The sequence below is a fragment of the Pogonomyrmex barbatus genome, unplaced genomic scaffold (assembly GCF_055798465.1).
Source record: "Pogonomyrmex barbatus isolate J1 unplaced genomic scaffold, ASM5579846v1 scaffold2, whole genome shotgun sequence".
NCBI classification, from domain to species: Eukaryota; Metazoa; Arthropoda; class Insecta; order Hymenoptera; family Formicidae; genus Pogonomyrmex; species Pogonomyrmex barbatus.
Window position 1 is genome coordinate 947,110 of NW_028297116.1, and position 27,874 is coordinate 974,983.

Consider the following 27,874-nt stretch of genomic DNA (forward strand, 5'->3'; position numbering starts at 1 on the left):
TGACAACATTGCCCGCTGGGCTGCGAGCGCTGGATTCGATAGTCGTTGATAGTCGTCATTCGACTGTTCTTTCGTGGTTGGTCGTTGGTCGTGGTTTGCGTCTGACAGTGTGGGGTCAGACTGCTGCGTGATTATCCGTGAGGGCCCATTCGGGCCCGTAAAAAGGGAACGTCAAGCTTGATCGCGACCATCACAATGATACAATCAGTAACGTCATCGATAATGTGCATTTCTCGGTCGAATAAAGCAATGACTTGTATTAAGAGGATAATAACGACGACGTTACAGCAGCAACGTACTCGTTTACCACGATAGCGCGTTGCTGCCAAACGGGAAAGGAGGGTGTCAAGTTCTCTCGTTCTCGACGCGGGTGTACCGAATCGCGCGCTTTAAACGCGGCACATGCATACGTATATACGCATACGCACACAACGCACGGAATTTCAGGAGGCACATCGGAAGACAGATTATTTCATTGTCACGAGCCGTACACGTGGGAAACCGAACGCAATTTTCGAGGGAACAAATGTGAACCTTTGAACTGATCGCGTACAACAACAATACATATACGTGTATATATTGGCGCAACGTAGGGAAAGCGAAAGAGATAGAGAGCGAGAGAAGGAACGAGACAGACACATAGAGACGGAGTGCGAGAAAAAGAGAGAGAGAGAGAGAGAGAAAAAAAAACAGGATTACAAGGCAGGCGGGCGCCATTCGGAAGTAACAGTGTCAAAGCAATTGCTGTCTGCATCTTTTTTTTTTTTTTTTTTTTTTCCCTTCTAAGCGTTAGAAACTCGGTGAACCGTCGTACGTCTAACCGCAGACTACACGACATCTTGGAGCGTGCGGCGGGACGAGTGAGTGCGCGAGCCGCCGTCAACATCCGTCAACGTGTGTGAAGTGGCCTGGTGTGCAGTAGGGTGAAAAAGCCAGACACACAGTTCTCTAGTGTTGCTTGGTTGCGGGCGCGGGCGCGGGCGCCGCTCGGGGCCTCGCACCGTCTCCGTCCAACCAGTTTCGGCTCCGCGGCGCGTGCCCTTTCCCTCTTGCTTTCGTCGCGCGAGCGCCGACCGTTCGCTCCTGCTCGCTCGCTCGCTCTCGCCCAGCGGAGTTTTCACTACGGCGCGCGCGACAAACACGTACGCGCGGTGTGCGTGGAGATACGCGAGAGGAACGACAGACGGACGCGACCGGCCCGTCGTATATCTGCCGGAGCGAATCGGAGAATCCCGGAGATCGTGGAAAAATTCCTAGATAATGGAGAGCTCCGCGGATATCGCGGACTGAGGTGATCGGTCGTAATTTCTTTTTTTTTTTTTTTCTTTTCTTTTTTTTTTTCCCTTTTTTCCCTCGTACACACATCTTTACGGAGAAGTGGTGGAAGTGTTCTAAACGGAAGGAGGAGCAAGCGAGAGGCAGCGAGAGAGAAGAAGAGAGAGAGAGAGAGCGAGAGAAAAAGAATAACAGATTAGGTTAGGCTAAACTCACATCCTTTCCCCTCCTCCCTCCACTCCTGCGCTGCGGCACCAGACGCTCTGTCTCACTTCGATGTGCACGCCCGCTTCCGTCTGACTTACGCACGCCTAGAGGGGGGGGGACGAGGACGGCATGATAGAGAGAGAAAAGAAGGAACTGAGGAAAGAGAGTGTGGACAGTGCGAGATTAGAGGATCCGAGGGAAAACGGCAGAAAAACACAAATGCCGATCGCCGATGGAACTCTGGTCTCTGAATCGACGGCGGCGACTCACCACGCATCTCTCGCAACTGTCATGTTACGTTTCGTCGATAGACTTTCAGGTTAGCACGAGATTACACACGATTATTACACTGTTATTGCACGATTACTGCATGATTATTACAAACGAGAAACACGTTTACGTGTATCGTTTTGCATATTACATTCGATGCGAAAATTTACTTCGAACATTTCACGATCGTTTTTTTCGTCCCAACATGGGACAAAACTTTTTTTTTTCACTTCTGTCTATCGATAACGCGACAATTATCATCTAATCTTACATACCTAAAATTTTGTTGTTCGAGAATTTTTTAATCTTTTTTTTTGTACTATTAATCGTACAGTTTTTTATCATTGGGAAAAATTTTTGACTTCACGTTTATTCGAAATATTCATATATACTTTAAAAGATTACGAACCGAATAATGACACTAGTTTACAGTAAATTATTTTTAATCAGATAACCAATGTTTCTTGTAGATTTTTGGATGGCTAAAAACTATGCAAGCCAAATTTTTCCGGCATATCAAGTTTCTAAAATAATTGAGGTTTAATATGCGAAAAATAATTGCTTTGGTTTAATTGCTTTTTGCGATATTTGAAGATTTTTTTGTAAAAGGTTTAATTCTGATCAAAATTTCAAGATATCCTTAATCTTATAAAAATCTCCAATTTCTAGCCATTTGTTGTATAAACCTGTTATTTTGGAAATCTGATTTGCTGAAAAAATTTAACTTGCATCGTTTTCAGCACTCATAAGTCTATTAAAATACTTTATGTGATTCAAAATAATTAAAAGAAATATTTTTTTGTAAACTAGTATAATTGTCAGAGAAAACGTAACATGTAATATGCCACACGTTACCAGAATAGAAAAAAAAAAAAATATATCAAGTTCATAAAATCAGTTCTTTCCAATAATAGTATTTTCATCTACATTGTATCCCAAATTTCAAACTACCGATACACGAAAGCTACGATCTATTGCGTGCTGTTAAATGTAAATGTATGTAATGAATGGAGTAGACAGAATAAAAAAGACAAGACCGTAGACGACGACGATGTAGAACTTGGGCAAGACCCAACGTCTAACGATTTTTTTCTTTGATCTTCATGAATATTTGCGATGCCATGCACCGACTACCGTCGCGTTTATATATATATAGTCCGATTTGATTATGTGACATAATGATGATCGATGCGATCTTACAAGGACTCGAAAAAGAAAAATAAGAATAGGAACTTCAAAAAAGAAAAATAAGAATAAAAAAGAAAAGGAGAAAAATATTATGTTAAATTATACTTTTAATGAGGATACATTTTCAAGATTACATAAATTTGGATAATCCGAAAAAAATTGTGTTCGCTTTTGAATGATTAAAGATTATGTCATCAGAAAATATGTTGGCTATAACGTTCTAATATTTATTTATTTGCATCTAAATTAAGTTATACTTTCCATCTTTATAAAATTGCTACGTAATAATTATCTTAATTTTTATGCCAGATCATAGTTTATATCGGAAAGATAAAAATATGATGGCAAACGAATTGAATAACATAATGAGTAAACGTACTCGATAGATTATTCTAATTATATTAGAATAATTATATTAGAATATTCTATTTTCGAAAAATGCGAAAGATTTATTCTACTGCATATAAAGTTTTGCATATTTTTTTTTATCACCACGCTTTTGCTATCTATTAAATGTTTTAGCGTAGAATTTGTACATATAGAATCTCTATCGTTTCTTTACTTATATATTATTAATTTTATCTTTTATTTCTTTTATGAATTTGGATTGTTTAAAATTGTTATTAAATATTTCAAATTGAGATTTACAGTTTTTTAATAAGCAAAATTTATATTGAAATTAAAAAAAGATTACATTATATATTACTTGATAATTTTAAAACATCCAAATAAATATCCGAATCCGAATCCAATTCGAATTTCTGTAAAACCGTTTACACACGTCCTCATGCGTATGCATAGTACTAGTAACAGTAGTAATAACAGTACTAGTAGTACTGAATAATTCAAAAAATTATTTACTCACTCATAATATTTACTCTGAATTTAATGAAAATTCTAAGATTTTGCTCATCTTGTCTTTAGCTAATTAAACTAAATAGACAAAAAGAATAATGTTTAACAATAATATATAATAGTGACATAAAACTCCTTAGAATTTATATAAAGTCAATATTGCGAATATTTTTTATATCTAAAATAATTATTGTTTTATATAGAATTTAGAATTAATAATCGGCTATAAAGGATATATCAATTAAATTTATTTTTGTTCATTAATCTGCAAGAAAATATCAACGACAATTAAGATAATACATATAAATAGAACATATAAATAATATCAACATTAGATAAATTTTTAGGTTTTGCGAAGCTTACAAAAGTATCTATTGATGAGGATCTTGATATGAAATGAAATATGTGTAACGATTTATTCCTATTTCATCATTTTCTTTATATCCATTACACACACACACACACACACACACACACACACACACACACACACACACACACACACACACACATATATATATATATATATTAAAAATTTATATATATATAAAAATATATATATAAAATATATATATAAAAATTTATATAGAAAAAGGTTATATAAAAAGGTTATAGAAAAAGGTTATATATTACGTATAAGAATTACTTGTTTGTAAAAAAAGTTTAAATATTTTGTTGGTCGTCACTGATACAACGTTTGCGGTAATTTTGCGGTGATACAAATTTCATTTCTGCTAAGGAATTTTCCTCAATCATTAAATGAACGAAACTATAAGTTTTTTTATATATATAGTCCAGTTCAAAAACTCTATTCCAAGTGACCAGTAAATATTATGTAAGAATAAATCAATATCTTAAAGAACTGTAAAGCATGAAATTGATATTGAAAAATATGTTAAGAAACATTGATATACATCTTTTCTATTGGTTTTTAAGAATATTTTTATAACAAGAAAGTAAAAATATCGATATAAATATTTTGCTTCTAATACGCATGTGCAAATCATAGTTAAAAAAATTTACATACAGTACAAAAAAATTTACAAAGATCTTTCTTCGAATGAATTAGTGTGATAAATATTTAACACTGATTTTAATGTGTGTGAAATATTATGCAATTATTTATATGAAGAAAAACTTGTTAACTAATAATTTAAATGTGCGTTATACATTGTAAGAATAAACGGGAACTTCAAATTTTAAGACAAATAAGAGAAATAAGAGGAATAAGAGGAATTAGAGAAATAAGAGGAATAAGAGAATCTATTTGTATATAAATGGCATAAAATTAAAATTAGAATTATTAGAAAAAATATAATTGTTAGGAAAGTAATAATTATGGTGTATAATTAATTGTGTATAATTAAGTGAATTGCGAGTTTAAAATTCAGTAATTTAGCGTTAATTATTTTTAATAGAAATTAATTTTATTTTTGATATTAGAATAGAATGAATTATTATTCTTAAATATTATTTCTTACACAGGAATACCCTATATTTGAAATAATTTGAAATATTCTAAATTCGTTATTAAGAATATTATTTTATTTTTGAATCTATTTGTTTTAACTTTTTCTTCTTTTTTTTTATGTCAAGTTTTTGCGGTATAGATGTTTACTATACGTTATACCACTTTGCACACACATATTGTAAATTTTTCTATATATTTTTAAATATTTCCCCTTTGATTTTCAAATTGTCTAAAACGATATTGAAGTCATGTCGATGCTTATATTATTTTTATTTTAATCATTGAGATTACAATGCAAAATCTTAAGATAAATAGTTACAGTTATAAAGGCGATTGGATTGATTCCTGATTTATTACATAATATTTTACAGATTTCATTTTCAATTTATTAAAACGTTATGCAACAAGTTGTTTTCACATAAATCAATATAATTAATAAAAATTGATGCACGTACGTATTGTTAAAGAAATCGATCTTTATGAAATATCGCATGACCGACCTTGATTTTATCAAGTTCTCGCTCAAAGGTTATTCTCTAGAGTTGCTCCTACGCATTTATATGCATATTCCTCTCCCTCTCGACTATAACTTGCAAGTAATAGTATAATCGACAATCTAGAAATCATGTTTGATCAGACGTGAAACTTGCTATGCATTTCCGATAAATGATATTAGAAATATGCAAACTCATTTAACGTCACTTTTAAAAGAATAATATTGATTAATGATACAATTGGATTAATTCGATTTCTTACTTTCACTTCTCTCTCACTTTTTTTTTTTTTTTTTTTTTTTTATCATTCATGTAAGGAAACATATTTCCACGATAAACTAAGCTTGGATATGATGAGCAGAAAATATGAATTTATTCCGACTGCTGGATTAATTGAATAGTACCGTTAAATATAGATATTTGCTTTATAGAAGCACATAACAAGCCGCTTGATGTGTAAAGACGCCAATGGCGGATGGGCACACAGGAGGGTGTTGGTTGAAGTTTGGGATAATATGACAAAGATCGGGAGGCACGAGACGATAGAGAGCAAGAGTATGGACAGACATAGAAAAGCCAGGTGTTTCGTGGTATAGCATAGGACGAGAGACCATCCCCTGCTTGCCTTTTTACTCACTCTTTAAGAAACCGGCCAGTTTGGGTTGGCTCGATTTATGTTTTTTTTTTCTTGATTTATTTATAAATTTCGCTCAACGCATTGCGATATTTTATTTTTATTTTTTTTTTTTCTAATATTTTTATTTATTCACGATACCGAAAAGTTGAATTACCTCAACATCTCGGAAGATTTTGTGAGGAAGGAAATTCTTACTTGAAAAAAAGTAATTAATTACTTTTATAGAAAATTAATTATTAAATTGAGTTTATTTTTATCAAAATTAGTACAAAGGTACATAAAAAATATTAAAGATTACATAAAACAAAAATTGAAAACTTTATTCTAAAAGCAAAAATCTGCATAAAATTAATCATCTATATAAAATTAAGCAAAATAAAATTAAGCTAAACATGAGAAAAAATCAAAATTATTGATATTTAAGAATGTTAGATTACTGAGAGCGCATTATCTCTTTGAGTCAAATAAACAAATAGCTGGATACTGATCTTTGCATGCACATAATCTCTAACTCCAAGATTTTTAGTGAAAAGAGGATTTCCGAAATCTATCATTTTCCAGTTATTTTAAAATTTATGATCAACAAATTGATATTCTTTAGTATTGATTTTAATCCTCTACCGACATAGAAAACGCCGATGGTAGAGGATTAAAATCATTCATAATAGTATTGATCGATTGGATTAATAAATAAATAATCATTTGCTCAATTGGATATAGGGTAAAATATAAGCAAATTAAAATCAGAGGAAAACATTGTTGAGAAAACATAATATATTGGATTGTAACAAATAAAATGTGGCTACTTTTAAATCAATCACTTTAATACATTTCTTTCAATACGATACAAACGCATTAATTTTTTTTTTATCGGAAGAACAAGAGGCAATAAACTCATCGAGTTCACATTTTACATCGACTTCATTCTTGAGTACTTTAAAATTGCTTAAAAACTCATTGAGATACTGAAATAAGTTTATAAAAGAGTAAAGAGACCAAAGAGAGTGAGAAAGAATTTTATATTTTAAAACTTCGTGTCTTTTGGATGATCTTGGTTGCTGAATGCATATTTTTCATGTACAAGATCAATTTCTTGATAGTATTTGTCCGCATTTATCCTTTCACCTTTTTCGAAAAATGTGAAATACTTTTTGCCGATCACCGAACTGACATCAAAATTTTCCGCGAATAAAATTCGATATACATTTTGGAGCTTCACTCGTATTCACTTACTGCGCAAAATATTACTGATTGTTGTATAAAATTTATTTTTCATTATACGTAACAATTCTATTTATAAAACCTCTCTATTATCTTATCTTGAGAAAGTAAAAAAGAGCTTGATTGTGTGAATTAAGTTTCTCTCTCGAGTCTTCAAGAATTATATTGATTCCAATCTGTGACCTCCTCTGCGTTACGTGCTATTTACGTGCTATCACTTTTTCAATCGATAGTTGTGTTATATTGTTGTGGTATATTGTTCATTTCTGTTTTTTCAAATCAGCGCATGCAATTATAGAATTTTTCAATAATTTAATATAATAAAAATAAACAATTTGTATCACAATGTCGTAAAACGCTAGCGAGTAAAGGTTAACTAATTCTATTTAAGCCGACATCGCGTCGCAATATCAAAATGATAATCAGTTAACATATTGTCAACATTGTTCAGAGAATTGTCATCGAACAAAAATTGACTAATCTTGTATCGACGTCACATTCTTTATCTTTATAAATTTACAATGATATTAATCAACTTCAGTCCAAGATTCTATATCGGACAGAAATTGGTATTTAGATATATTGGTATTTAGAAAAAATTTATTATTTGTTTAAAGTTGATTCCGATATCCAGAATATTATCTGAACATATTAAAATATTCCGGATGTCAAAACTAGCATAAACAATAGCAAAAAACTTTTTGATACCAAATTTTTTTACTCATAAAGAAAAATTATGAAAATTATCATCATAAATAGGATTCTGGATCAAATATTTAAATTTTTTTTATTTGAAAATTAGGTGCTGTTATATCTTTAAGAATATTTTTTTATAGCTAGAAATACAAAGAAAATTATGTGAACATTGTTATTGGAATTATTTCTGTAAACACCGTATTAACATTTTCTTATGTTCTTATATAATTTGATTTTTAGATACAAGCGTTGATAATGCGAATCTGATGACAAATGACCAAAAAATTGGCATTTGTTGGAAAAAACAAGAATTTCAGAAAACAAGTACAAATACCAAATTGGAAATTTGATTACTTTATGAGGCTGTGATTGCCGTCATTTGCATCGTTTGTATTGTGAAAAATAAGTGAAATGGAAAACATGGACAGGTTATCTACATCGCACCGGGATATCTTACTTTCGCCTACCATGGCATACCACAGCTGGCTGTCGTTATTGTAATGGACCAGCCGAAGTCTCATTCATTAATTCTCATTTGTCAATTTTATTTCTCGTCGGTTTTTTTTCTTTTTTCTTTTTTTTTGTGCCGGTATAACTACCGTCTGCTTTACAAGATATATCGTAAATAGTGAGAAATACTTTTAAAAAGTATTTCTCTCTTTAAGCAGTTAATATTATTAGTGTTAATTTTGAAATTAATAAAAATAGTATATCACGATTGCAATTCGATTAATCGAATTTTAGCGAATTCCAGCAACTTTGAGAATTGTACGAAAATGGATTTTATCATCAGATTATTATTATTATTATTATTATTATCGTGTTTATGAAATAAATCGACATCAACATTGATGTTATAATTTATATGTAGCTAAAAGATGCGAAAAAAATGGGGAAAAAGTTTTAAGTAAACGTAAAGTCTATATTCTTACATATCCTTCGAATGCCTTGTTAAAATATTGCGGTAGCCGATAGCGCAGAGACAAAGTTACGATTACGAGTTGTGTGAATCGATATGCAATGTAGCAAGTGGCACGAGCCGCATTGTATTTTATAGCGCGTAAATGACAGGACGACGATGCCGTCATACGTGAACGGATATTTTAGGCAAGCCGATCAATTTTATGATGGAAAAAATGATTGAGAAGTACACGTGTTTTACCGCCTGCACGCGCGCGCGGCACGCATGACAAAAAAAACCATAATCGCGCACAGGAGGAACCATCTGCGGCGAAAAGCATGATGCGGACCATGTGCCGGCTGCCGACGATACTCAGCTTGCGTAGCCCACCGCGTTAAGTCGACTACTTCAGATCCGCCTTCTTGTATATTACATGTTACACTGACGAAAAATCGAGAAGAAAAAAAAAAAAAAAAGCGAAGAAAAATTTTATGGCAAAAGATAATAAGATTCGAAAGTAATATACGCTCTATATTTTGGAAAATGTTGCCGCTAAAAGCGGCAAGAAGGTTCGTTCGGTCGTACAGTTTTTTTTTATGAACTTATATATATTTTCGATGACTTATCAAATTAAAATGTGACGAAACTGAGGCATTAATTAGTGGGGGATAAAACGGGATTAAATCCAATGATTTTGTAATGTTTATTTAATATCAAGATTAAAGGATATTATTACAGATATATGCAGGCGTGTATACGAACATTTCATTCTGAAATTGAATTCAACTCAAGAATGTTGTTTCATTTAAATTTTTAAAATTTAAATTTTATTTTTGTCAAGAACAAATTGACTCTAAATTGAATTTATTATCCGAGTTATTATCCGAGTTTTGACAGCTTCCTTCATCTTTTTCTCAATGTGCACATAGAGAAAGAGGGGGGGGGGGGGCATATATGGCAAGATTGGAAATCTCATCAAGGTCCACTACCACTGTCCGTGCGAAACTTTATCCCATTTACTGGATGGCATACTTTCGGCCTTTCAGCTTTCAGGTTTAATACCGTATGCGATAAAACAGAAACATTTGCGTGAGAATATAGTGAAATCCGGAAGTAACTATCGCGCAGTTAGCCGGCTTTGATGCAATCGCGTGAACGTGAATGACGTGATCGCTTATATATTTTCAACGATTCGTCGATCTTGCTCGATCGGCATTTTTTTTTCGTCGTCGCTCCGTGTCATTTAGCCATATGGCAAATATACGTGAAAAATAATATTGTAATATGTAACACGTTTGTAAAAAAGTTTGCTTTATACTCGTTTCGCATATATGTTTTCTTTTGAATTGTCTATCTTATACCCGTTCGGAGTACTTGAAAATACTTTTCGAATATATGAAATTGTAGAAGAAAATTCACACTTAGCAAAACTCACAATTAAACGTAAACGATTACATTGTTATGTACAAGAAGGCAATATACGACACACAGTTCAGCAGAAAAGGCAACTTTATTTTGTAAACTTCTTTAACATATTTGGTTCTTGCTCTTTGTTTTTTTACTGGATCTAAATATATAAATCTAAATATATAAATATATAAGTCAATCATATAAAAACTTTTACAATTGTTGCAAATTTTTTTTTTTTTTGCCGAACGCAACCATATACTCGCAAAGGATCACTCTATTCGATTTTTCTTTGCAGTCGTTTTACATTTTGGACCGAAAATTATAGAGATATATATTAAGAGAGAGTTAATTAAGTGTGTGACACGTTGCAACGTGATATAATCGTGCTAGCGGTAAAAGGGTGATAAAAGCGGGCGCGTGCTAAGGAAGCCGGGACATGATCACTTCGATGCGAGCGTTGCGAAAAACAGGTAATGGCGTCGAAGTGCATTCGGCAGCTGCTCGCTATGAATACCGACATGAATACCCGAAGTGGACGAGGTGGACGAGGTGGACATGTGCGATCCCGTCTTCTTTAGACGCATGGCCCCGCCTATGAGTACCCCTGAGCTCTATCGAATGGAAAAGATACGTCCTGTTCTAGTTCAGCATTATATTATCGAGAGCGCGTTGCTTTTTTATCCATTCCATCGATCGGCACGACCCATCTATTCCTCTTAATACGCGTCTCGATTACTGGCCCTCGTTGAGAGAGAGAGAGAGAGAGAGAGAGAGAGAGATTTGGAGGGTCTTCGAAAATTTTCGACATAAAAGTATGATCCTCCTCTTTTCCAGATTATAAGTTTCCATTACGATAATATGTAATCTGTCTAATTTGGAAATCAAAAATCTAATGTTGTGAAAAAATGTAAACATTTTTTTCGACTCACGTGGCTAATGATCGATTGGAATGCGGCTTTAACATAGCGTGAAAGACGATAATAACTGAACGGCGATTACGGATCATTTCCGATCCAATGATTTCTGTCGATGATATCGTTAGACATTAGATCCGTCAGCCACCTGGCAAAAACCGGCTGGCGCGTTCTTTTTTCTACTTCGCAAACTGCAATATACCCGTACCTCTTACCATTGCGCGCAAATTTTTATCGGAACTTCGGATTCTTAAGTCGGAGCTTGATGAAGTCCGCGCGAATCAAGTGCGATAAGCAGAAATGTTTTCTCATTTCTTTCGTCGACACATATTTCTCGGAACTTATGAATTTCCGTGTTTAGACAAGTCGCAGATGGTGGCGGACCGGTCTCGCTGTTAGATTCGGGACCCTTCTCTATCCGGAAAATTTCCGCTTCCCCTTCTTCCTTCAGTCAGTCGGGGTAAGTTGCAGCTTTCAGAGGACACATGACTAGAGGCACGCTCAAGATTTCAGTACATATGTACTGCTTTTAAGGATTTTCAGAATCGCTCCGGATCCATCCGATGATCCGGGCGATATAATATGCGCGATACAATATTTGCATTGATGATGCAATTCTATACATTACGCATTTTCAGATAATTTAATATTTTATTATAACTACAATTGGTCATACGATTTTATCAATTGAAATGAATATATGATGGCAAACTGATGATGACTGTAAGAATAATAATGTCAACTTTATTGACGTGTGGCATATGTAAAACTCTAACAATAAATATAAAACATACTAAGAGAAGAAGCAATAAAAATATGCTATTCTTATGGCCAATTTCAATTAAAAAGAAAAGAAATATGTAAAATTGGGAAAATTTTGTGGTACAAAACCAATCGTGAAACTTTACACAGATATAGATAATGTGAGATAAAATATGAAGAAATTTAACCAAAATTGGATGGCTAAATAAGTGAATTCTGAAAAATCAGAAAATGGGTCTGGTGGGTCCAGTTTACTCATAAAACTCTCACTTTGGCAGTAGAACAATGTTGTACGTGAATAGTCACAAACACCGCAGCTTTGTCATGAATGGGGAATGTGTCTAGTTTATACAATTTAAAATGAATTAGTTTCGCAGGATTTTATGCATTTTTTTTTCTTGTTTTGTTTTTTTTTCTTCGTTTTCGTCGGGGTGCATCTCTGCATAATCTTCATGGGCTTGGACAGCGAAGAAAATGTGAAGACATTGAGAAACCTGAAAAATTCGAAGTGATCAATCTGCAAGCCTTGAAAAGAATTTTTTGATGTAACAGAAGACAACGGGGAACAATATGTAACCGAAAATTACTCGCACACATTCAACCTGCCAATTGTCAATGATTTTTTAGTGAGTCATTCACGAACAATGTTATTCTATTGCCAAAAAAAATAAGATTTTATGATATCGGATCCATTTTCTGGTTTTTTATTTCATTCATTTGATTATTTGATTTTAGTTAGATTTTTTCATATTTTAACTCATATTAAGTCTGTGTCAAGTTTTATGACAATTGGTTTTGTATCACAAAATTTTTCCAATTTTGTATACTCTTTTACTAAGAAAAGAATGTAGTAGATTAAATGTTTATTTATCTCGTGTCTTCCGACTTTGAAAGGATTTATAAAAAAAATTATTTCAGATGATAATCATAATATAAGTTTAATATATATATATATATATATATATATATGTTATTATATATATATATATATATATATATATATATATAACAATTCAATTAAATTATATAACTTTAATCATTGTATTAGATTTTGTATTATTGCAATTATTATGTTAATTTTAATGTTAATTTTATTTTTTTTATTTGTATTTTGAAAATTCTTTAGTTTTTATTGCTGCCATTCTTTCTTCTTATTTTAATAATTTTTTTATCTTTTTTTTTTCATCTTTAGATGATTTCTTCTCCCTTTTTTGACAGTAATTGTATCGAAAAGACTAATAATAATAATAATATATACAATGAAGGAACAGCAGTATCTCGAAAAGAAAGATAAAAACGAGAGGCAAGAACTAAAAGTTTTAATGGTTAATAATAATGTCGATCTTTATTTACTTACGTTAAATTTAATCGCATTTTTTTATCGATTATTAATATTGAAATTAATAAAGACAGAGAAATTTCAGCAGATTTTTCTCTATTTTTGTTGATACCTTCGATTGATTCACGTTATCACTTTACCTTTAAATTTCCAAGTTTCTAACTTCTAGAATGAATACTACAAAGTGTTTTTGCAAAAATGAAAGTCACATTATTCACACAATAAAATAATATTCTCGGCTCGTGGTCGGAGCGCGCGTGTCTGCTGCGAGCCTAAGCGGACGTTACGGTGAGAAGCATACAATTAGAAAATAACCTAAATTCAAGGCGATTCGCGATTCGCATTAAGAATTATTTCACCGGTCGGTTGAAACGAATAGAAACTTAAGCTCGAGAGACGACGCACAGCCAGCAGGGAAATGGACAATTATTAGAAGGAACGTGGGTTGCACTTAAAGTCACACTACTGGTTAGGGCAGCACGCTTTATTTTCGCTATCTTTGTCTCCGTCTCTTCATTGCCACCATCTATTTCCCCCGAGTAAGCGGTTTGTACTCTTGTTTCGCGAGAGAAAACTGTAACGTTGTGTATAAATGCACCGTTTTCATTCGTTTTGTTCGTCCTCCTCCGTGAGAAACTATTTCGGATCATAGAATAAAGACTCGAGATAACGCGACGTTACGGCAATAGGTGTATTCGCAATTGCATACCGGATGTTTCTCGCGCATTTCATTTATAATGTGCACGACGATGTCAAGACGTCTCTCCTGATTGCTTTCGATCGAGCATTGATTGGCATTGGGCCTTGAGAGAAACGTAAAAAAAGTGTCGATACGGTGACTAGTTGCGATTGAATATTTGAACGGCGATTGACGTCATACTTGACGTAGGATTTCGCACTCATGCATATCATGAATAGTCACAGTCCGTATCGTCCGTCGGAAATTAAACTTGGATGAATCATGATAAAAACACGGGTGTGCGATAAGGTTCTTCGCCGGAGAAAAGGTGCGTCGCCAGCGCTCCTCCAGATCTGATTACTTCTTTTCTACCTAATTGCAATTCTTAGATGACACGGCAGAATTCATATTTGCAGATCTTTTCATGAATCTGAAGGTTCTTTTATGAATCTGATTTATTTATTTATTTACCGCGTTACTGCGGCTGCAGTTACTATATTGTGGGCACAAATTAATAGATTAGGAAAAAAATTCCAGACTTGAAAAATATGTATATACAATATAATATAGTAACTGACTTTCAATATCACGTGTTAATTGTTAAGATAGTTTTAACCGGGGACGCATTTTCATGTGAATTCCAGTCATTTGACAAACGGAACGCATCCTTGTATTCTTATGAACTTGGGACGTTGTTAAAATCACGTGTAGAAATTTAGACGTACGTGAGAAAATGCGTTTTCGCCAACAATCCACAGTGGTGGTCCAGCATTGTTATGAAATAGTAAAACATAATATCTATAGATCAACGCGTTATTCCGTACATGATTTTTCATGATAATATATTTTATTGTCACTTTAACAGATTATTGATGATTGCCGTAAAATCCATTTTTTTTCACATTGTAAAGAGTTTTTTCTATTTGGTACAAAAAGCACTTCCATTTTTTCATTTTCTCGGTTACTTATAGCCAATGAAAAATAGCTAATAAATTAATTTTATGCGTTACTTTGTACAGCTTGTACTTTGTATGGCTTGTGTCAAATTCCATAAAAGTTTTGTAGCTCATCATCGTCAATGATTTTTTTGAAGAAATCTATGGCTTATTTTCAAGATTTATTGCACGAAACTTTAGAATATATATTGCACATACAATGTATGTACATTCATGTACATTACATATATATCATACACACACACACACACACACACACACACACACACACATCTTTATAGCAACAAATATATTCTCATATACATTGCATGTCAATACAGAATCAATGTGTGTGCATATTTATACGTATGCGTGTGTGTAATTTATATTTTTCTCATAATATAAACTCAACATTTCAACTCAAATTTTAGTAATTTTTATCTTTATTTAAATATTTTGAGGAAATATAGAAAATTCTAGCAATATATTGAATTAATTTTGAAAATAAAACTTTCCTAACGTTAAATATCGCAGCTTAATAAAGTAGTCGTTTTCAAAATTAATTCGAAAATTGTAATAAATTCAAAATATTGAACTTTGAAATTTTACTCAGCGTTTCGAAAATTTGAAGAAATAATTACTTCGTTTCTCAAGTTTGAAGAAAAGTTATTTCATGTTAAATTATAAATTTATGACGAAAACTGCACTCCGATATTCATTGAAAATGCAGTACTGAAAATCTATAATATATCCGACACGAACTATATATTTTCAGTACTGAACATCGAAACGCAGCCAGTTACAATAATTGCATCGATTAATCAATTATGTCTGAACAGAAAGAGGTGCAAAATAGTAGCGCGCCTTCGCTTTTCTGCGTAATCTTTTTCTCAAAAAGAGTCTGTACGGCGAAAACGGGTAAAAGCTGCTGTCACGAACATGTCGAATCGAAAGGGGCTTTACATCGCGCTTTACATTGAAAACTAAATCCAGCGTGGCTCCATGGTCCAACAGCCGTCCCATCGGGGGCCTGGTGAGCCCGGCGGTAGGCCTGGCGGGCCCGGTGCTTCGGGGCTCGCTAGATCCCAAAGTCTTCACCCGAGATAAAACACACTATAAACGGCAGCCCGGGGCGGGTATCTGGTTTCAGGGAAGCGGCGGCACGTGCGCCGGAGTTCAGGCCCAGGTGGTGCCGTCCATGCTGCCGAGGAAACGCAAGAAGGAAAGGTCAACGATAGAGGATGCGAGACGGACGGGATACTAATCGAGGAGATTAGCTCGTCAGTGGCAAAGAGCAAAGCTTTCTGCGACGACAGCGGCGGCATCGACACTCGCCACTATCGTTCGCCACTACCTTATTTCCACCATCTTCGTTACCGTAGTCATCGTCATCCGTCGTCACATCGACGGTATCATCATCGAAGGGACGACGCGAGTAACAACAGCGATAGCGGCGATGATCAGATGGACGAGAGTGACGTGAATGACGACGATAACGAACGCGACAACGACGAGGATGGTGACGATGACGACGATGGCAGCAACGGCAACAATGACGGCGATCACAACGGCGATAACGACAACGACGAAGGCGACGGTAACGACGACAACGACGATGACAACGACGATGACGATAACAACGACAGCAAGATGTGTCTCAAGCGTCTCCATCCTCGCCTTCATCGATTTTACGATCAACGGTCTTGCAGAAACGGCGACGTCGACGCCGAAGTCAACGTCGATCATATTGAAGTCCATCGAACCGAGACGACGACTGTTCATCCTCTCGTACGAACCTCGCCTATCACAACCACCGCCGCTACCACCGTCGCTAACTCGTCTGTCGTCACTGCCATGGCGAGAGGATGCAAAATTCCACCATACATTACGACTATACTATTTCTCTCCTACACCCTCTTCGGCATAGCAGGTTAGTATTGGCATTGCGATTAATTCATATTGCAATACTCACAAACGTTTGAACGTGAATTCCATTTTACAGGATATATCCTTAAAACACAATTACAATTAAACTTCGTTATTTACAAGCCACCTTGCAATTTGGCGGTCCTCGTATTATTGAGAACAAAAAGGTGGAAAAAGAAAGAGAAACGCCCATGAAAATAGCGTACACTTAAGAGAGCAAATTATCGTTTCGCATTATACGGTGTGAATCAGTCGCCCGTGTTGCTTCTTTACCACTTGTTACGCTCATTGCACCACAATCTTACAATCTGTTATTCCTCCTCCTTTCCTCCTTTTCTCTTCCCTCTTCTTTCCTCCCTCTCTCCCCGCCTCCCATCATTTTTTTAATTTTTCTTTTTTTTTTTTTTTATTTTTTTTATGGCGTATAAAACGTACTGTCGTACGAAATGTTTTCGTGCCAAATGAAGGCTTCGCCCTCGCGACAAAGCGCTCATTTTATACGCGACTTACGCCAGACGATACGAGCAAATGTGTGTAATACTTGCGCGTCACGTTGCACCTGGTCCCGACGCGAAACCGTCGAGATAATCGACGTGAAGTATCGTTATCCGTTTCCCTGTTCCTCACGCCTCTTGGCATCGTTCTACAATTACAAAGACGGCCCGCCAACTTTGGCGTACGCCAAAGTCAAACGCGCTTATCATCCCCCCTCCCCCGTACACATCTGCGGGGTCTCACGTCTCTCTCTCTCTCTCTCTCTCTCTCTCTCTCTCTCTCTCTCTCTCTCGATACAACGTAAAGATCAAGCGGATTACGGACCGGTAATATGGATCGGCAATCTCGCCAACCGATTAATTAACGCGGATTAACAACGCGACGGCGCGACCGAGATGTTTCTCCATTGCGAAGCATTTTCCTCCGAGATATGATTTTCAGTTGTGAAACTTGTGAAACAACTGAAATCCATCCATGAGTAGGGGGTCGAAATTTATCCCGCCGGTGAAGAGAGAGATACAATACCGCGCCTGCTCGATAAACTGCTGGAGCATATAGAGCGTGGAGTGTTGCCGGGGTGTGGAAACACGCGGCAGATTGTAAAATTACAACAGGTGACAGACAGCAGCTAACGCGCGGGACAGATGCAACCATTGCCGCCTCGGCTGTACTTTGCAGCTTTGTGTACAGTCTCGCGCCTGCGAGATGCACGCGCTCTCCATCCCCCCCCCTCCACCTCCTCCTTCTCGCCAGGGTGGCCTCTGAGCTGCCGCACCGGTGCCGCCGTGCGTGGATGTTTGGAGAAAAGGCGGGGGTGCGAGTAGAGCGAGAGAAAAACGAGGCACTCCGCCATTCATCGTGTGTTCACAATGATTCTGGAAAAACCGACGAAATTCCTAAGGCGCTTTGGAGTTTATCCGCTCATTCGCTCGCCCTCTCGTTCTGTAATAATAGCATTAAAGATTTATATAGGATCACTAGTCGTTAATTATCTCCGACACAGCTGATCATCCGTGTGGAATGTGAAATGGACATTTCTTCATGGGTACTTAATAGAGACGTGCGAACTAGTCAAATATAAATCGAATCGAATCGAATGAAATTCCATTCGAGATATGGAGCTCTATGATCTGAATTAAAAAAATTTGGAATTCGCGAGGTTTGAATAAAAATCTCATGTATATTGACAATTTTATAAAAGCATTTTATTTTATTTATCATCTTTATTCTGAATTCGGCTTTATAATAATTAATTGAAAATTATTTCGACGATTCGATTTAAATTAAAAAAAAAAAATAAGATTCAATTTAATTTGGTATTCGCACATCTTTACTTAATAACAAAGTTAGATCGAATATATATTAATAATAATAATGAATAGAAATAAATCGTAAAATATTTATCGATAATTTAAAGTAAATTTAAAATTGTCAATCTGAAATTCTTTTTTGTGTATTGTTTAAGGATATATTTAATTTTTATTTACAAAACAACGCAAAGAAATTTTATATAAATAATCTTGAATATTTAAAGTACTTATATGAAAAATGAATGAACTTTGTCATTATTTCTTAATTATATTTTCAGAGCACACTTCTACTTATTTATTTAAATAATTTTTTATCCAGGTTTTAAATCGGCATTTAATTTTTTTGTATTTTTTTTTAAATGTGATTTAAAATAATCTATAAGTTTTTTATAATTTTTTTATTCTAAATATAAAAATTATAAAGATAGATATAACATATCCTTAATACGCAAAAAAGACGATATGATGCGATATGATAAAAATGTACAAAGCAAAGATCTCATAATTATTATATATTTTATTACAGATGCTTGCTCGTCGCGTTCAACCCCGAAACCAAGGCCGCCAGCGTCGACGGATCGGCCGAATGTCACATTCCACATGTACACGTGTCCACAGGATTATGCAGAATGGTACTGCTTGAACGGTGCCACGTGTTTTACCGTAAAAATTGTCGACTCCCTTCTATACAATTGTTTGTAAGTATGACTAATCTTCTGTAGACTATGCGAATAACGCACCGACCGACAGTAAATTCATGTTAAAATTCCATCAGATTTTCCGAGCAGTAGAAATTTCCACAGACTATGACATAACATTCGAAATTTTTGAGAATGTCTCGATATTTATGCGAGAACACGTACAGGACGAGTATTGTGGCACGGCCTCTCCGACGGACGCCTTTATTATTGTGTGACGCAGCCACGAACAATCGTGAAGCGGGTGAAAAAGCCACCAAGGGAGAGCCATCAACGGCAACCACTCGCATCGTTTAGCCGTTGATCTGTGATCTACGTGATCTCGACACGTACGCTGAAAATTCCTGTCGATTCCTGTTCGGTTTTCCCTCGAACGCTGCCAATACTTTCCAAAGTCTATCAACGATTTCTCTTTTTTTTTTTCTTTTACGAATACGATAATTGTTTGTTAACAATTGGGTGTATCTGCGGGATTAATATTGAGTTTCCCTAAATTTAAATATTCCGAAAGGAGAAGGAGGTCTATCGAAGAGAGAAGTAATCGGATTAATATTGGAATAGCATCAAGGAGTGCAGAGCACATCGTGTTCACTCAACCTTACCATTTCCCACGGTGTTTGCTTTGTCGACCGCGATCTGCCGCTTGAATCGAATCGCCTCTCATCTTGAGCTTGTAGTGTCCAACTTATTACATTAATTAATATTAATTTAACGGTCACATCTTCACATAAATTTTTAAGCGCCGTAACAGATTTCATTTAATACAGTTTGGCAATAAAGACTTGTAAACTGCGAACAAGGATATCAGTGAAGAATTATAGATATAGCAATTGTTTAGATATATGTGAATAATATAATTGTATTGTTATATAATGCAATAATTACAATTGATTCTTTATAAGTACTAATAAAAAGAAATTTGTATCGAGCACCAAAAAATATTGCAATTAATATATTGCAAATTGGCGAAGTTTTTAATATCATTTAATAAATTTGATTATGAGAATGTTTTTAATTACCATATAATCGCACATTCGGTAAACTAATTTATCCGATCAAAAATTGTTTAAATCTTTTTATGTGTAATTAAACTTAGTTAAATATTTATTAATTTACAATTTTTTAATATTAATATATATATCTGATAAATACCGGTAGTAAAAACAGATAGGACTTGAATAGCACACTTATAGATTTCGCTTTCCGTTATTCGAATTAAAGGGGAGAAAAGTGAAATGATAAAACGCGCAAATCATATTCATATATACTGATGTGAATGATATTTATGTATATATATGATATTTGGATAACGTCTTAATGAAGCATATTTGTGATCTTTTGTTACAGATGCGCCCATGGATTTATCGGGCAAAGATGCGAGTTTAAAGATTTGGATGGTTCCTACTTACGTAAGTATTTTTTTTAATTTTTTTAAAAGAGATTAAAAGAGATTCTATTAATTTTTGGACAATACGAGATAGTTAAAAAAAATTGTGTGGGTGTGGGTGTGGGTGTGGGTGGGTGGGTGGGTGGGTGAGTGGGTGGGTGGGTGGGTGGGTGGGTGGGTGGGTGGGTGGGTGGGTGTAGTGTGATGTGGTGTGATGTGTAAAATCAAATGGTAAAAAGATTACATTTTATTGCGATTATACTGAAATTTTTTATAAAAATAAAATAATGTAATGTGTATACATGTGTGTGTGTGTGCGCGCGCGCACACACACACACACACACACGTTATCTTATTTTTGAAACTTTTTGTATTTTTTTTACTACAAAACTATAATAAAAAACAATTGTTAAATCGCATCATACAAAATTATTGGAAAATTGTATTTTGTTCTTCTTCCGAATTGTTTTACAAAGTCACAAAATAAAAGTTATATTTTTTCTTTGACAGCCTCACGGCAACGAGTAATGTTGGAGACAGCCAGCATCGCCGGCGGTGCCACAATAGCAGTATTCCTTGTTGTTATCATTTGTATAACAGCTTACATTCATTGTAAACGAAAACAGAAGGAATTACGGTCGAGGTAATTGATCTTTTCTTATTTATTATTGTTGTTTCATTGTAACTAGAACTTTAGTATATGCAATCGATATTACGTATCATTCATAACTTTAATTTTCCGAAGAAATTCACAACTTTCTCAATAGCGATTTTTTGTATAAATTTAAAATACATTCTATTTTTTTTCTTTTTATTACAGCAATAACTGCGTCGACACGGTAGATGGTCCTGGCCGAGATCCGGAGTTGAGGCCGTTTAGCAACCGCAGTCGTTCTCTTATGAGCTTCATGGCCAAGAATTCTAACAACTCGGTAAGAAAAGAAAAGATGAAATTTGAGTCACATGGAAATAATTTTTAATTTTTCAAACCTATTGAGATATTAATGCCAAATAAATACGCAATACTGATTCTAACAGTTCGCAACTATTATAATAGTAATAGTGACGATAATAATAATAATATAATATAATAATATATTTTTAAATGTCTTTTCTTAGGCGACAATAGAGCAAACAAGAATGCCCAATTGGAATTGTCCAGAAGAATCGATGAAGATGGCATCCATCAGCGAAAACAAGTATTCGAGCCAATAACGAATCATGTGACAATGATTCGTTATCGATGACATTTTTCGAAATCTACGAAAGATCGTCGAATCAACTACTTGTAGCTGAAGGTTCGAGATATCTTGAACAGCGGCCTTTAGTAATCTTTATTATTAGCGAACTTGTTGGGGATATTCCAACTATTATTTGATTCAGCGAATGATCGATCATCTTAACGCGATATTGAAAAAATAAAGCGAATATCAAATATAATATTAATGATTTCTGAGCTGATGACATGTATCGACACGACAATGTCGGCTTCCTTTGACTATTATATCGTTACGTCGAGACATTCCCATATTGTCGCACTCGTATTCTCCGTTTCATCGAAGGGTTCGTTTGACGCTCGATTATCGTATGATCTTTATAATAAATCATCCATGAAGAATAAATTTTTCGTCCAAGATTTAAAAACGGAAAAGAACTTTGCATGAATAATGTGATATTCGAAAATGAAATATTATTTCCGTAGATTCTTCTGTGAAAGTGACAGGTTCGTGACCATTGAATGTTGTTTTACGCAAACATTTGTATAGTATCGTGTCTTATTGTCATCACTCATTATCAACGAAGGAAAAAAAAATGATGGACTCAACAGTTGCAAAAGTAGTGCCTTTCTACTCTTGTTTGTAAGAAAGCAAATAATTATGATATATCTGATCAAGAAAGATCAAATAGGAAAAAAGAAAGAGAAGAAGAGCGAAAGAGAAAAAGAGAAAACCACCGTCTATTTCTTTCACTAAAATTCGCGACGAGCGTCGTCCAATTGCTAATCGTGTTACGAGCGCAGGACGCTGATACACGCTAGTGACGAAATCTACTTGTAAAACACGAAATTAATAGCAGTAAAGCGCTAATAGTAAACAAGGTAAAACCTTTGATCCTTGGTACGCGTGCTATTCATTCCTAATCCTATTTTGCCTCAATCCTAATTTTGTTTGTTATTCATGAAAGACTTTAATCTGGTATACTTCCAGATTTATATGATAAACGTAAATGCGTTCTATGATATCTCACGTTCTCGTCGCAAAAGTCTAGTACATAGCGATATATATATTTATCGACTTGCATTCTACTTTTATTAAGCCCTTCCAAAGAATGTTCGTGAACGCGATTGATCGTACCATTAGTATCAAAGGATTAATGAACATATGTGTCTTATATAGAAATATCTAAGATTTAAATTTAGATTAAATCCGATGTCTTACCAGAAAACAATAGTTCCCTAAACACATATGCATATACATTTTGCCGCTAAAAATAGAGATGCTATTTATTACTAATTGGTTGAAAAGTCTATTGACGTCAGATCGCCATCCGGCGTTATACTGTTATATATTGACAAATATTTTCTCAAGACGTTTTGCCCTTATAACGAAATATCATTTACCAAATCTTAGGCATACAAAAATGACGTACTTCTAGTGAATCGGTTTTTGTGTTCCCATGTCTGTAACCAAGCAGTAAAAATTGAAAACAGAATTAAAAGCGGCGCTATTATTATAAAATAGAGCGACAAACACGGTAGAATAATAAATTGAATAATTTTGTGAATGCAAATCATAATTTGCTTAATTTCACGATAGAAAAACTTAATAATTTATTTCATCTATTTAGATGCAAGAAAATTCAATATGGAATTCAAGGAATTTCTGACACTTCTATTTATCTCGTTTCCAAAACAATGAAATCATTGCTGAATGATATAGACATATATCATTTTAGATGTTAATTTCGATTAATTTCCTATTAATATTCGTATCATGTAGGAAATGAAGGAGTAACATGCTAAAATTGTTGAATTGTTTGGGAAATAAAAAATGAGAAAAACGCTATATTTATCTAATCTCAAATTATATTGATCATGCATTGTTCTCTCTTGTTTTGTTACTTATTTATTTAGATAAAAGGCTTAGTGTCTGATCTCATACGCAATTATAACCAAATTTATGATTTCGCTCACATATCGCTTTGTTATTCGAACCTTTTCAACTTTCAAATTACTAGTTTATAATTTATATAACATAAAAATCTTAACAATGCAAAATAAAATTATAATATGTGTATTTGAAGATATCGTGTAAAAAGCTAGGCCTCTTTGTCATTTCGTCTCAGTTTTTTGTAAATAGTAAATTATTTTATGTTAAAAAAATCCGAGATTGTAAATTATATGAATTATAAAAAAGCAACATTTTCGTCGCACCAACGTCGTATTATGCTGTACTACGCTCCACCATCTTGATACCTCATCATACCACAATGCTCTGCGCTTCAAAAAATGCAAAATGCATATTTTTATAATTATATAATTCGTTAAAGGAATATACCTAATGGAGTAATAGAGAAAGTACTGAAAATATTAACGATAATTCAATAGTAATTTGTATATTTGTAGATACTCTGGAGTAAAAAAAGGATAGCTTCCAAATATTTTGTTTTATTTTATTTTATTTTATTTTTTTTTCTGTATAAATCGCCCAACCGTCGCTTGTCGCTTTGAAACATATCTACTGATGCTTATGACGACAAACAGCTTTCTTTATTCAATACACAAAATTTCTGTTTACTACAATGAAAATGATGGAGATAGAGAGAAAAAATTTAAACGAGGAAACAAAAGCGTGGCCTAAACGTTTATAAAAGCGAACGCAAATGGTATTTTTATTATTTATAAATAGTCTTCATTAACAAAATGTATTCTAATTTAATTTCCCATATTTCATATTGTATGTGGTTCCTAATTTATTATTATTATTATAAACATCTACACAAATATACATCACACATACATACACACATACATAAACGTAATAATAATAATGATATATATGAATATTATTATTATCATTATTATTATTATTATTGTTAGTATTATTAATGTAACTACGACTCTATATATATATATATATATATATATATATATATATATATATATATATTGTTTACTATTAGAAATTATTATTTCAATGTGTATCAATAAAACTATTTAATAGGAACTTGTTTACGAAAAGGGATGTATGAAATACACAGTATCGAAATGAGTGCTGAGAATAGAATGTGTGATTGTATGTTTTGTGTCACGTGTCCAAATCCAGAATGCGTACTCAAAGCAAAACTATTGAATGACACGAAAAAATGAAAATAATTATTCTTGTAATTTTTATTTAATAACATTTTTAAAGAGTTTATCAATAAAATATTTGTTGTAATATATTATTTTGGAACTACCTGCTACATTCACAAATTAGGGTGCATATGTACAGTTAACAATAAATAGTAAAATTGCTAATTTTGCTTTTACATATTACATTTTTTTTTGTTTCCGAATCAAATACATAATAATATTAATTAATTATATATATATATATATATATATATATATATATATATATATGTGTGTGTATATATATATATAATACATACACAATAAAATTCTTAGAAAAGGAAAAAATTCTGGAAAATTCTTTAATGAAACTTCTAGAAATTTATTAAAAGAAAACATGACCAATGCATCATTAAAATATTCTGATATTTAAATACAGTACATTTTGAAATGTACTTTATATATATATACACACACACACACACACACACACACACGCTTATTGGCAAACCTAAAGTGTATCAGAATTTGTTATTATGTTATAGATTAATAATTAAAATTTCTGATACGTTTTAGGTTTGCCAATAAGCATCAGTAAAATTATCATTACTGGATTTCATTACTGGAAAATTATTATTTGTTGGAACATTAATTTGTGACATTATAATTAAAAATAATCTAAAATATATAAATAAATTTGAAATCTTTCGTGTCATCCAATGGTTAATTATTTTCATTAATTTAATGCTTTTTCCTGACTCGACTGAATAAAGCAAAGCCAGTCAGTCAAAAGAGAGCCTTGTTATAATTTATATCGTGTAAATTATCGTCATCCAAAGATGACTATAATAACCAGCTTCGAAAAGGTGCACACTAGTGTAACCAATTGTACCAGTGGTGGCATTTTATTACATCTGATAGTGTCGCGTATATTATATTCCGCGCAAAAATCACACAAATATAAAATAACGACACCAAAATGTCATCCAAACAAATAACACAAATGCCGTTTTCTTTGCACTATCGACAATATTTCTTATGATATTTAGTACAGATAAATAGCATTATTTAAATTATATCACGTTGAGTTAATTATAACTTTAGACATGAAATAACGCTATGTCACGCGGTGTCTTCTAGCTAAACAAAGATACGTTTGTCAAAGTAACATGAAATTTACTATATTAAAATTCAACAATTCAAATATTACAAATGCTGATGCAAACTTTGTAAATTTGTGACTTGACCTACGAATTTCGACTCTAATAGATATAAAATAACATTGTATATAAAACACCCTTTTCCTATTGTTTCAAATTTTACTCCTCGCTAAATATTATGTTTATTGCAGTTAAGGATCTTAGCGTACAAGATCTGCGAAACCGCTAAGAATCAGAATACCGAATAAGATAAAACACAGTCAATATTTTCCGAAATGTTCTCATTCTCAGTTTCCAACAGGAAAATGTATGATATTATTATATGAATTAATATCAATTATAACAATTAATACAATAATACAATAATATTCATCATTTTGGTTGATTATGGCTATACAGATTAATTTCTTATTCTGTTTGATGATACCGCTTCAGAATTTTATTCAAAATTTATGAATTCTCGGAGGGAGAAATATATTCTGATTTTTATTATCGCAGTGTGTCAGAGTTCTTAAAAATGGCGATTTTCTTCGCGTGTAATGCTCAATTTTGCGAGCATTTTATGACAGTGGATGATAGTGAATACCCTCGTCCGACATACCAAACTTCCATAGTATGCTGTCCAACGTTAACATACCAAAGACATTAATTAACTGGAAAAATTAGTTGTTTAAAAAGGTGAAAATAAACGCGCGCGCGGGCACAGGAAAGGCAGAAAGCTAGAAACGGCTAGGAATTGATCTAAAGTTATTAAATGGCATTTTAACAAAAATAAATATATTACCAATCGGCAATGTTGCACTAAACATTGTTATTATTTTTGTAAAGAAACCATGTATATGTAAACTAACTTAGCGTGCTCTGTGGATGGAAACTTACGATATGTTAAATATTATCTATTATTATTATTATTATTATTATTATTATTATTATTATTATTGTATTATTATATTATATATTATTACTATTATATATACTTTTTATCATTATTATATTAAAATAAAAACTGTAAAAAATCTTGTTTGAAAATTCTTAAACAGCGTAATTACCGATGTTGTACGTTATTAATATATTTTATTTTATTTTTTTTATTAATACACACTTTCAACGATATTATTCTTTTAACATATACCAGAATAATACATTTAAAGAATACAAATAATCTGTTGAAATGATTTAATTTTAATTTTTATAATGTTATATTTTAAGAATGTACTCATAAAATTGATTGGAATATTATATATATATATATATACATTTGTTTTATTTAGATATCTTTTATTATTTTTCATTATATTTTTTACTATATTT

The 27,874-nt window shown here is 33.2% G+C and overlaps 1 protein-coding gene across 1 annotated transcript; it reads left to right on the forward strand.

Annotated features, from left to right (window-relative positions):
* Nucleotides 1-31: 31 nt before the first annotated feature.
* LOC105430466 (uncharacterized) lies at nucleotides 32-27,580 on the forward strand. Its single transcript, XM_011644045.3, has 7 exons — nucleotides 32-1,801; nucleotides 16,405-17,184; nucleotides 19,512-19,683; nucleotides 21,031-21,092; nucleotides 21,581-21,713; nucleotides 21,891-22,002; nucleotides 22,190-27,580. The coding sequence occupies exons 1-7, from the start codon at nucleotides 1,612-1,614 to the stop codon at nucleotides 22,283-22,285; spliced, it is 1,545 nt and encodes a 514-aa protein (XP_011642347.2). The 5' UTR covers nucleotides 32-1,611; the 3' UTR covers nucleotides 22,286-27,580.
* The last annotated feature ends 294 nt before the right edge of the window (nucleotides 27,581-27,874 follow it).

Coding starts and splice junctions, on each gene's coding strand:
- LOC105430466 (XM_011644045.3), top strand. CDS start 1,612: ATGATAGAGAGAGAAAAGAAGGAACTGAGGAAAGAGAGTGTGGACAGT. Junction 1,802..16,404: donor TTTCGTCGATAGACTTTCAG/GTTAGCACGAGA, acceptor ATCTGGTTTCAG/GGAAGCGGCGGCACGTGCGC. Junction 21,714..21,890: donor CAGAAGGAATTACGGTCGAG/GTAATTGATCTT, acceptor TTTTTATTACAG/CAATAACTGCGTCGACACGG.